The 12,653-nt window shown below is 40.9% G+C and overlaps 1 protein-coding gene across 2 annotated transcripts in view; it reads right to left on the bottom strand.

The window, feature by feature from the left end:
* Positions 1-12,653, bottom strand: part of LOC133480001 (A disintegrin and metalloproteinase with thrombospondin motifs 16) — a 40,589-nt gene that overhangs the window by 17,254 nt on the left and 10,682 nt on the right. For both annotated transcript variants that reach the window (XM_061777614.1, XM_061777616.1), the window contains 6 exons: positions 12,119-12,321; positions 10,693-10,776; positions 9,539-9,698; positions 8,362-8,467; positions 8,159-8,296; positions 2,795-2,948 (listed from right to left, as the gene is read on the bottom strand). In XM_061777614.1, coding sequence (XP_061633598.1) covers positions 2,795-2,948; positions 8,159-8,296; positions 8,362-8,467; positions 9,539-9,698; positions 10,693-10,776; positions 12,119-12,321 — 845 coding nt within the window. The remainder of the gene's footprint in view (positions 1-2,794; positions 2,949-8,158; positions 8,297-8,361; positions 8,468-9,538; positions 9,699-10,692; positions 10,777-12,118; positions 12,322-12,653) is intronic.

The following is a 12,653-nucleotide window of genomic DNA, read 5'->3' as shown; positions in this document are numbered from 1 at the left end:
GAGCACTGTGTGCTTTCCCAGATCGTGTTGCCAGAAAAACACAGCCTGCTACTTTTCAGCAACTCCATTTTCTTACTATCTGAAGGACTCCCTCTGAGTTTGACAAGGCAGCACAGATGCTGACAGGCACCTTGGAGTCAGCGCCTTGCCCCAAAAGAATCACCCTGGAGTCTATCATAAGGTCTATTTCACAAGCTGTTTTACTTGTTTAAGACTAGAAAACCTAAAAAACAGCAAAGAGAGAAAGTGAGACATACGGGGAGTGAACAGATAGTGAATGCAAGTTAATTATAATACACATTGACAACATTCTGCAATATCTGATCTGCGGTGTTTCTTTTTTTTTATTTAATTTAATTTTTTCAGCTCCACACTCTCTTAGCATATAGAGAATTTTGAATTGCCTTCCAAAAATGGTAACACATGATCTCACAGGGCAATAAATTGCAGCTGAGAGGCTGATTCTTGTCATGTTTTGTTTAATGAGGGACAACGATTGCGAAAGGCCAAGACTGCGAGTGCTGCTGAGGGACTCGGGGCTCAAGCACTTCAATGCTACCAGGTGCATGAGCAGAGAAAATCTATTTAAGCCTAACTGATGATACAATAACAAAACCATGAGAGAGCACAAATAGTTCATTGCTGAAATAAGGCTGAGGTGTTGTAATGTTTAGGTGTTTAGACAAAAATGTACAGGGGGATGACATTTGTTTATGTAATAAGGAAGTCGCAAACCTTGTTTCAAACCCTTCCGACATGCTCTACAAATTCTGTATGTTCAACTTCATTTAGGAGGTTACAGTGAGATGTAACCCTTCGTAGAGAAAAGGTTGGAAATGAATCATCTCTGAGGGATAATGATTACATTTACCTTGTTAAAAAAAAACAAAAAAACACAACCCCTCCCACCCAAGCCCCGCCACACACACACACAAATCTTACCAATCTCACTCATTTCCTGCTTATTGCTGATTCACTAAAAACACAGTTTTTAATAACTTTAGAAAAGTTGTTGTTTCTGAGTTTACTGTGCACACAGGCAAAAGTGTGCCTTCATTACTGACATACTTTTTAGGAAGGGTTGTTCGATTTATTGTTGTGTCCAGTCGTTGCAACCGCAATGACACCCGAGCAGTCCATTCACACACTGGCCACCTCATTAGGTACATCTGCACAATCAACAACGCCGATTTAGTCGACTTAGAAATAAACAAATCTGAACCCTGATGGATGTCAAACAGCAAGATCAGCAGCAATCAGACAATGGGAGCGTAACAAAGAGAGATTCCCATTGGCATTGCTCCAGTGTGAGCATTTCATGGGCAGCATTTTAGAATTCTGTTTGTTTTGTTTTGTGTGTGTGTGTGTGTGTGTGTGTGTGTGTGTGTGTACGTGCAAAAGAGAGACGTGTGCAAACGAGCATGAAAAGTGCGAGCAAGCCTGAGATTCCCATTGAGTTTCACCCATCTTTTCCTCCGTCCTCTCTTTTTTTTCTTTGACCTCATTCCCTCAATCATACTTGCGTACTTTAAAGTACAGAAGCACATTGCATGATTCATCCATCCATTTTCTATACTGCTTGTCCTCATTAGGGTGAGGGGTGAGCGGGAGCCTACCCCGGCTGACAAGTACACCCTGGTCACCGGTCACCGGACACTAGTCAATTGCCGTCGCCGAACAAGCAGTCACACTAGCCGGGTTTGCATACTGACTTTTTTTTTCATTATGATTAAAATCATTCCGACTGAGGATCTTAGGTCGGATGTTTATACTTGATGTGATCTATTCTGATCTGGTGTCACGCGCCACTACTTTTATTCAGAACAGCAGTTTTAAAGAATCGTGATATGCTCAGTTCCATGCAAACATCGTGATTTATCAAGATGGATGTCAGTCGTCTATTGAGCACAGTAGTTGGGATTGTTTTTAGACTTTTATTAAAGCAACAGCTTGATTCTGAAGGCGTACAGAAGAAAGCCTCTTTCTTAGTACTTTGCGATGTTTGCCTGTTCTGCACAAGACCCCACGAAGACCACAAAGCTGTGAAGGAAGGTCCGCAGCAAAGAATGGAGGGAACGAGTTGGACTTCGGAGTTTTCCAACCTTGAATAGCAAAACCTTCAGATGATGCGCTCTTCTTACTGTGTAAGTGTGCGATAATGTTTAGTTCTTTGAGAGTTTGTATTAAAAAAAAAAAAAAAAGAAGCTCATCGTTGAAGACCAGTTCTGTGTGCTCTGTTTGGAAGCCATCGCATTTCTAAGTGGGCAAATGACCACGTCACTGCGCATTCTAATCAGAATATTAGACTCCATGTAAACCAGGCTACTGACATTCACAAATATGGACAATTTCGTATCCAATTGGGTTTTACAAGGAGTTTTTAAACTTCCATCCATTTTGTATTCATTCCATTCATTTCATTTTCCTCCACACGGGTGAGTTGAAGCCTGTTACAGCTTGCATTGCGCAAGAGTTGGGATAAACCTTGGACTGGTTACCAGCCAATCATGGAGTATATTTACACAAACCCATACTTACATTCACAACTAAGGAACATTTAGAGTCGTCATATAACCTAGCAACCAAGTTTTGGGAATTTGCGAGTAAGCCAGAGTCGCTGGAGTAACCCACACAAGCACAGGGAGAACATTCAAAGTCCGCATGGGAAGGCCCGAGCCGAGATTCGAACCCAGAACATCTCGACCGCGAGTAAGATGTTCTAACCGCTACGTCAAGGTGATGCCCAGATTGCGTAATCTTACAAATAAAAGAAAAAAAAAAGAAAAAAAAGTACCTTCTTAAAATCAAGAGTGCAGAGCTTGGCCTTCTCACCAAACTGCCATTTGCACTGTGTGTCCGCGTCATACAGCTCGCCCGGCAGCTTCTCGGGATAGCGATACTCCTTCACGGCACTGGGTTCATCTGAGAGGCACAAAGCCTGGGCCGAGCTGGGGAAAAGTAGAAGAGGGCCCAATAGATCAGCGCTTGTTCCCGTTTCTTTCAAGTTGGTATTTTACATTTAAGACAGAATACGCATTGTGATTGCAGAATTCATAGGTATATATAAACAGTCATAGGCAAGGAAACAGCTTAGTGAATGTGACTGATGTACTGCATATTTTACGGGCCTTGGGAGAAAGATGAAGATGATGTCATGAATTATGGCTAGCAAAAAGTGACCACACAAACATGGTCAACCATGATACAACTGGGAAAACAATGTGAAGAATCTGAATTCCATCGTTCAATGTTTCTGCTCTTTAAGATGTCTTTCAGTTGACAACTTTTACCATATATTAGAGATTATAGCTGGATAGATAGATAATACAATAATATATTATTTAAAAAATTTCAAGTAAAAAAAGCAGACAAAATACATTGTAGTTTTTTGTTATGTAACGTACCTAACTTTAGAGTTTAGTGTCTGAACAATTCTTTTTAATATAACAACTTCACGGAATGTTGTTGGTGAGAGTAAAACAGCAATGAGCAGCAGGGACATGGAAAAAAAAAACCCCAACAACGCTTCCTGCTATACAAGTACAAATTTGTGCAGCAAAAACATACTTTAAAAGATTTATATTACCCTTGTTCCCCACTTTAGCGAGTACCGCAACTGTGTTGCCATGGGAACAGGACATTCTGCCAAACTCGACCTCTGTTTAAATGTATTAGCACTCAATTTTGAGTGAAAAAGCCATGTCACCTGTATCCGGAAAAGTTGGGGATTTCCAGTATGAAGTGATATCACTGATTCTCATATGGAAAACTTAAACACGGCTGTCTGGGGAATTGAGTTTAAAAATAAGTTTGAAAGAGCATGAAAAGACAAAATGCAGTGGCCATATCGCTTGGGCACGGAATATGAGCGTGTGTATGTTAATGTTTGCGTGCGAGCGGGTTGCATGTGCGTGGATGTGCACAAACGCATGTTTGTAGTGTGTTTTTTGCTATCCTTCATAGCTCACATAATAAAGTTTGTGAAAAAGAAACCGCAGCAGCAAGTAAGGCCTGCTGGCAAACAGGTCAGATGAGAGCAGACGTTCATCCTTATTCTGCATTTTAAGGCAATTACTGCATTTTTGCATGACACATGATCCAGGCACGTATTTTCTTAAAGCATTTCTACAATATTAGTCAGATCACAAACAATAATGATGTCTTTAATACCTTGGTGTAAACTACATGAGAGTATTAGAATGATTTCTCATTGGGATGGCGTGCAGTTATAGATCACGGCAAGTATATTAATAAACAAGCTGTTACATTTTTACCTCTCTGGTAATGTCACTACACACAGGCATTATCATATTAGTAAAGGGCACAATTTTTATAGTCTTGTATTTGATATAATTAGATTGTGCTGGTGTTCCTAATGAAGTGTCCAGTGAGCGTATACTGGATGTCATCAGATGAGCTGAGTGATGATAATGCAACTTTTGTGAATGACTAGGCCTTTGATGCGCTAAAAAACTCTTGTCATGCCAACAACAACATTTGTAAGTTTCCTTTAAGAAGATTCTGTCTGCCATGTAAGCTGTCTGCCAATTTAACACACGACTAAGTATTGGCACAAACGTTTTGGTCATAGGTGACCGAGGATAAGAAGGGTCAGAGTGGAGGCTGACTTGCACAAAGCTTCTTTGAACTGACAATGGTGGAGCCACTTAAGAGGCTCTGTTTGCCAAATACAAAATATCTAGGAAACACAATTTAGATGCAGTTGAAGGAAACCTTTGGAAATTACTTGGATTACTGCAGTCGTAAAATGTAATCTTCGTCTTCATCTTCATGTACAGTTAGTCACTAAAATTGACAAACAGTTTTCTTCAATAACTCCCAAACAAATAGATGTGACCAAGTTTTTTTTTGTTGTTTTTTTTTTTTACTGAAGACATGTAAAATGTAACAGAACATCTGCATGTATCCTTCCAGTCCCCAAGAAACCTGCAATCTCGGGTCTAAATGACTACAGGCCTGTTGCCTTGACATCTGTGGTCATGAACGTCTCGTGCTGGACCACCTCAAGAGCGTCACAGGCCCCCTGCTGGACCACCTGCAGTTTGCCTATCGAGCAAACAGGTCTGCGGATGATGCAGTCAACATGGGACTGCACTTCATCCTAGAACACCTCAACAGTGCAGGGACCTACGCGAGGATCCTGGTCGTGGACTTCAGCTCAGCGTTCAACACCATCATCCCTGAACTCCTTTCCTCCAAGCTTCTCCAGTTCAGCATCTCACCTGCCATCTGCCAGTGGATTTACAGCTTTCTGACGGGCAGGACACAGCAGGTGAGGCTGGGGGTGGCCACCTCATCCACACGCAGCGTCAGCACTGGGGCGCCCCAAGGTTGTGTCCTCTCTCCGCTGCTCTTCTCTCTCTACACGAACGACAGCACCTCAACGCACCTGGCTCTCAAACCCCTGAGCTTTGCAGATGACACGACTGTCATCAGCGTCATCAAAGACTGTGACGAGTCTTCATTTCGACAGGAAGTGGAGTGGCTGGAGCTGTGGTGCGGGCTACGCAACCTGGAGCTGAACTCGCTCAAGACTGTAGAGATGATCGTGGACTCCAGATGGCATCCTTCGCCACAGCTGCCCCTCACGCTGTCCAGCTGCCTTGTGTCAACCGTCGAGACCTTCAAGTTCCTGGGAATTACAGTCTCTTAGGACCTGAAATGGCCGATCAACATCAACTCCGTCCTCAGAAAGAGGATGTACTTCCTGCAGCTTCTGAGGAAGCACGGCCTGCCACAGGAGCTGGTAAGGCAGTTCTACACAGCGGTCATTGAATCGGTCCTGTGTTCTTCCATCACAGTCTGCTTTGGTGCTGCTACAAAAAAGGACAAACTCCGACTGCAACGGACAATCAAAACTCCTTAAAGGATTGTCGGTACCCCCATAGCTACCCTTGAGGACTTGCACGCTGCCAGAACTACGAAAAGAGTGTGCAAAATCCTCTCGGACCCTCCACATCCCTTTCACCACCTCTTCCAGCTCCTTCCATCAGGTAGGCGCAACCGATCAATGCAAACTAGAACTTGCAGACATTCCAACAGCTTCTTCCCTCTTGCAATCAACTTCTTAAACACCTAACCTACAATTCCATTGCAACATGCTGGCAATTTTTTGTCGTTTTTGTCTTGTCACATTTCTGTCGAGCCAATTATATATTACTCGTGCACTCACTGTAGTAGTCTCACCATGCTGCACTATTTGCATATGTGTTGTTGACCAATACTGGCCACTCATGCCAGAGTAGCATCTGCTCCATTTGCACACTGACTAAGGAGTATCTGCAACATTTGCACAATCAACATTGTCCCAAATTATCGTACTACTCGCCTGAAGTCTCGGCGCCCTTTACACAATGGTCATTGCACTGGACTATTGCACCCCCCCCCCCCCCCCCCGACACACACACACTTTTATCTCATAAAACATTTAAGAAAATACACAGAAATTCAGCTATTTCATACAGGAGGATTACCGCAGGCTGGATCAGTGATGGACAGATCCACATAGCCACGCGGCTTTCGTTGGTAATGGCCGTGCGCTTAATATAAAGCTGACGGACCTAACGAGGGTGACATCAACTCTGCTTGAATAACAGAGCGAGGAAAAACACTGACTCTCCACGACTGTGAGTAAGAAGATCTGCCGGTTCAGCTAACAGACTGGTAAATTTAGTAGGAACACTGGTACTGCAGCTATCTGGTTTCAAGCACATTCATTCTCGCTCTCAAACTCACATAGCCAGACAGACAGACAGACGAACGCACGCACACACGTGATGCATACTTGCTTGCTTGGCTGAGCAGGCTGCATGCGTGAAAAAGTTACTGCACAAACATGCAGCACACACGCAACTACAGCCTTTGTGGACATTCACTCTCATGCTAAGAATGAATTTAGCTGCATTCCTAGCTACATTTGTGCATCACGTGCATAGTATTGAAAGTATATTTTTACATATATAATTATATATACTTCTAGCTCCTCGCTCCACACTGCCCTTCAAACGCATTTTATAACCTTCAAAATCTTCTTTCCGGTCTACAGTTATCCCTGAACATAAACAAAACCCAATGTATGATCTTCAACAGAAGACCCCGACAAGATTCTACTGTATCTCTTCATGGTTCTGCTGTTCAATTCGTGACCTGCTACAAATATCTCAGACTCTGGCTTGACAGTTCACTAACATTCGAAAGTCACATCAACACTCTTCTGTCTAAAGTAAAAAAAAAAAAAAAAAAAAAGCAGATTAAGCTCTCTCCCCTGAAAAAAATCCTCACAAAGACATTCTTCTAAATTCTCTTTAAAACATCTGTCCTCCCATTGATTGATTTTACGCAGATTTCCTCTATAGATCAGCCTCAAAAACTCTCCTCCACAAGCTCGACAACATATATTAAATCAAACTGCCGTCCACTTTGTCACACGTGCTCCGTTAAACACCCAGCAGTGTAATCTGTACTCCCCGGTTCACTGGTTCTTGTTTAGCTATAAAACACTCACTGGCGAGACCCCTGCCCTACATCTTCGTTCTCTGCTCACCATGCATACCACAACCCGCACTCTCCGTTCGTTACAGAATTTTTATTTATTTATTTTTTTTTAACCTCTGCGTTCTCAATGTCTTCGCTACTTTTGTTCGAGCTAATTTTCTGCCACAGATGACTGGAAAGCTCCCCAACAAATAATAAAACTCACCTCATTCATCCAAATAGCATTGTTCAAAAGTTAGTGAGGGATACTGTACATGATTGCTGCAGCTGTTTTTTGCCTGTTATGAACCTTTTATTTGCTATGATTTAATGTAATGTTGACGTAAATATGTAACTTTGTACACACTGTACAGGTTGTTGTTTATCTAGCGGTATTTTATTTGTATTTGCTTTTATTTTGCCTAGTTTTTACTTTGCTTTCTGCAACCAAGTCAGCATTGCAAAACAAAATCTCTTCTCAGTTGCCCTACCTGGATAGATTAAGGTAAAATAAATAAATACAATAAAATATGGTATGACTTTCCATGCACTATTTTACATGTCAACAATAAGGTGTAGGTTATGTGTTATATTAATTATGCCAGTGGCATTTAACACAATAATAATGTAGAGCAGCGACGGGAACGAAGATGTGCTTTCTTACCTGAGAAAGCGGCTGAGGTACTGGCGGCTGCATGCGGACCACGAGAAGATACCGTTGTGACCCGCTAATGTGGGAGACATGATGTTCCCTTCTGACTTCTTACAAATGTTCCCTTCGCCATCATGGACCATTCCAAAACTGTACAATCAAAACAACAAGTATTTGTATAGTAGAAGAAAACTGTTGGAGTTGGAAATCCTTACTTATGTCCAGATTCATGGGCAATGGTGAATGCCAATCCGAGACCTGTGTCCTCATTAATGGTGCAGCTCCGGTACTTGCTGCACATCCCACTTATGGGGGCAAAACCTGAAAAAAGTGTCACACTTTTTCATACCACAACTGTAAATTGGCTGTCATCTAACCAAAGAGTAAGAAAATCATGGAATTATTGCAAAGAATACCTGATCAGACCTTGAACAAGCTGCACATTTTGTTCTTTGACATAGTTTTACTTAATCCAGCTAACTAGAACAACTTGAATAGTAACAAAAATACATACACTTGAACTGCCATTTAGCGTTTGTTTATTATCTTGTTTTATGCAACGGTCATTAAGTCACTGTGTAGATATACTGTAGATGCTGGCGTGTACCATCAGGAATGAATGTTTTCAACATAAAGAGTCATGAAGACGGGCACACACATGCACGTGCGCACACACAGATTTGAGTTTTGACTTCAAAGTGAGGCTAAAGTGGCCCTGAGAAGTAAAGTTCAAAGGTGTGTGTGTGTGTGTGTGTGTGTGTGTGTGTGTGTGCAGTGTTTCGGCGACACTAAACTGTTTTTCTCGCAATGCGAAGAACCACATTGCGTTTGGCTTGTCATTACCACCAAAAAGCTGTTGTTGTTGTTTTGGTATTTTTGTTAGCCACCACTCACTCTTGACTCACTGTTGTGTGGTCTAAATCAACAATAACCTTAATGGATGGAAATTATTGGTTTGGTATATTGAGTATTGTGCTATTTATGCAAAGGTCTGTCACTAATTATGTTTCTAAAGAAGGGAAGTCCTGTTTATAGTTTTTTTTATGTGGAAGCTTGTTTCTTTTTTGATTGATTTAGAAACCAGAAAATATTTCCAGCATCTGTTTTTGTGTATCTCACCGTGTGACAAAGGACAGTGGCATCTTCCCAGACAGGAAAAAAAAAATAAATAATGGATAAAAGCGTGTGGCTTAAGAGCATGAAATAATTGATGAGGACAGATGACATTGTTGTGACATAAAAAGACGTTCTCCTGACATATTTCCAGTTTTTCATTTTTTTTGGTCTTCCCTTTACGTTCATTGCGAACTGAAAAAAAAAGTATGGATGTATTTGTACCTCGCAGTTAAATGTATACGTTTAAGGAGTACAATGAGCGTGGCAAAGACGTACCCAGAGTGTCACATGGCTCATTCTTCCACGAGCAGATGTCAAATCCTGTGAGTAGAATGGCGTGATCATGGCGCTGACCCTCTCGACCTCCGAGAGTGGACTGCCACTGGCAGAAACTGTTCAGTGTGTGGTCTGCATGGTGACTGATCACCAAACCATCCTGAGACAGAAGGGGAATCATGGGAGGGAGGGCAATTACTGTACATGAAGAGAAAGATTTTGAATAGAAGTAATTAAAACTGTCCAGTTTTGATTGAAATGGTTTGAGTATAGTTCAATATTCTAACTAAATTCCTGTATTTTAAACATCTCTTAGTATTATGTAGTTTAGTTCTATAACACTATAAAGTACATCCACACTAATGCAAAAAAAAAAAAAAAAAGTAAATTGTTGACAGTGTCAACTACAACTGAGCATTGTTCTCTTTTTAAAGCTAGATTCTTTTCTTGGATCTCATTACATTCTGCAGGTGTCCCTAATGTTGTAGCGCAGTGGTTCTCAAGTACCACCTCAAAAATGTTTAGCACGTCCATCATGACCAACATTAAATACAGTAGCGTAGTATTTGTAATACTAATCAGTAGATCATATTATGGTAAGCCACAAACATGCAGTCTGAAGTTAACATTAGCACTGCGCTTCAATATAGAAAACGAAAAATACTTAAATAATCAGTCAATTAAAATATATTGTGCAAAAAATATGCATATTTGAAAGCAGTTCTTAAAGATTAAATGGAATGTGAAAGTGAAATACAACTGAATTGTAATCAGGCAGTGAGTCTGATTTGAGAATCTGTACTGTTGTAGACAGTAAGGATAAATTGTTTGTGATGTTGTTTTGCATTTTTTTTTTTTTTACCAGCGCGTGGTCAGCCCTTGAAAGAAGACAAAAGTCCTATGATACTGAACATGATTGCAAACTGAAACCTCCTTTGTTGCTTTAAAAAAAAAAAAAAAAACTCTTAAATGGGCGATTTAAAATTGTTCTAATGCGCAGTCGAGAAAGGTGAGAACAACACACAACTTTGTTAAACACCGTGTTTTACATTACATATACTGGGCTTAGTTATGTTTCCCTCCATATAAGTCAAAAAAGCCGTGTCATGTCAGCTGAAAGTAAAAAAAAAAAATAAAAAAATAAATGTTCTCACCTGGTCTTCATCAAGAAGCACAAGTCCCACTATGACGATATTGATGCTCCCTCCTATGGTACCGTCTTTGAAGAGACTCGACACCTACCGGCAGACACAATGACATAAAATATCGGAGGGAGTGACTGGCCCACATGACTAAACAAGCGCAGACAGTTACTAAAGCAAAAGCCAGTCCAAGTGTAGAAAAAAAATCAAAGAAAATACCCTACATGTCAAATGAGACTTTGTAGGCATTAGCTTGTGCAGGTGTTGCTAATGTTATGACTGTCATGTTAAAGCTTTAATGGTCTCTTGATCTTGGGCCCTCGCTCACTCTGTCATTTAATCAGGTTGAGTAAATACCACAGGTACTTGTCACTCCGTGTTTATCTAATCTTGAAATTCACATTCCTTCCTTATGGTCTTTATGTGTGTGTTTTTTTTTTTTTTTTTTTCCTGCACTGACACATGTCTTGACTCAGGGCTGTGTTTTGTTACCGAATTGAAGCGAAAACTCAGAGGTCAAAGAGACAATCAAAACCACTTACTTAAAGTTGAGATCTCCCGAAACACAAGACAGATTGTCGAATTCCAAAATAGCTATAGTGAATCACTTTGTTTTCACTTTCACATAAAACTTAGACGTGTTATAAGACTAATAAAGGATTATTATTATTTTCTTTTTTTACAAAACTATGTTTGCGTGGAATCATTGTTTGTCTCATCCTACAGCCAAAAATAAAAATAAAATGATATTAAGGACAGTAAAAAAAAAAAACTGTCTAACAAATGGAGGTGGACCACCTCACTGTACATACTTTAATTTTCAGAAAATATTAAACGTTTTAGATACCCAGGGGAGCTGATGTGGTCAGGGTCAGTTTTTTTCTTTTTTCTCCATAGTGCATTTAGGCGACAGGGATCGACCCGATCCGATTTGGACGTGGGACCCATGTTTTCAAAATAGATGGCTTATCTTTGGATTTGTCAGTCAGTCATTAAGAAGTGAAATGAGCGTGACGGAATTTTCTTTCAGATCAGCTGAGAGTGACGAGCTGCGCAGCCATGAGCTCACCCCAAGATCAGTGTCATGTTTTCAGATGGGTTCTCTCTGATAAGAGAGAATGGCAGTCACTTAACCGCAAATTACAGAGGGAGTAAGGGTTCGCAAGTGTCACCTTGTACCGAACAGTAAAACAAACACAAGCTAGCATGAGACTTTTCTTGTATTGCATTTTTCAAAAAATAAGTCAAATTCACTAGGAAATTGCATGTGAATGCAGAAATACGCAAAAATTAGGGAAATACAATTTTGAAAGTCTTGAAAGTTGCAACCGGTAGAGCGCTGTGTTGTGGTTCTTTTAAGGGGGTTACAACAGCAATTTGGATAAATTTACTATTGAATCAATGTGTGACACAACTGTAAAACAGCGTCTCTTCTCACCATATTGAGTACTGTGAGAACGTAAGTCGTGATGTTCTCGCGGCCGTGGTTGTCCATCATCTTCCTGTCGACCACCACCAGCGTCTCAACATTGAGTTTCGGATTATTTGGCTTCTTTCCCATAACTGCCCTCTTGTTCCTGGGAACGAACGTGTACTCATCGGGAAGCAGGGAGAGATGCTCCGTTGGAGGTTTCGGCATGTCTGGGAAAATAAAATATTGAGAGAAACAGTCATCATAATCATTAGCAAATCAAAGCAAGTGGAACTGATAATAATGATAATGTTAATTACAATCCTATCAATGAATTGATTTGTACAATGATTAAAAGGTTTGATGCCCGTTGTTGACATAAGTCTGTCATCCACTACATACACGTCCGAGGAGCTCGCGTGTCTGTCTGTCTGCATGTCCCCCAATCAATTTCACCAAAATTGCCTTAGATCACCTGCGCCGAATGTTAGTCGTGGTCCCAGACAGGACTTTTTGAACCCAAAATCTCACTCCGCCAAGCGTATCTCCAAGGGCACACCCT

This window comes from Phyllopteryx taeniolatus, chromosome 6 (assembly GCF_024500385.1).
Source record: "Phyllopteryx taeniolatus isolate TA_2022b chromosome 6, UOR_Ptae_1.2, whole genome shotgun sequence".
NCBI lineage: Eukaryota > Metazoa > Chordata > Actinopteri > Syngnathiformes > Syngnathidae > Phyllopteryx > Phyllopteryx taeniolatus.
This window is presented reverse-complemented; position numbering and strand designations above follow the sequence as displayed.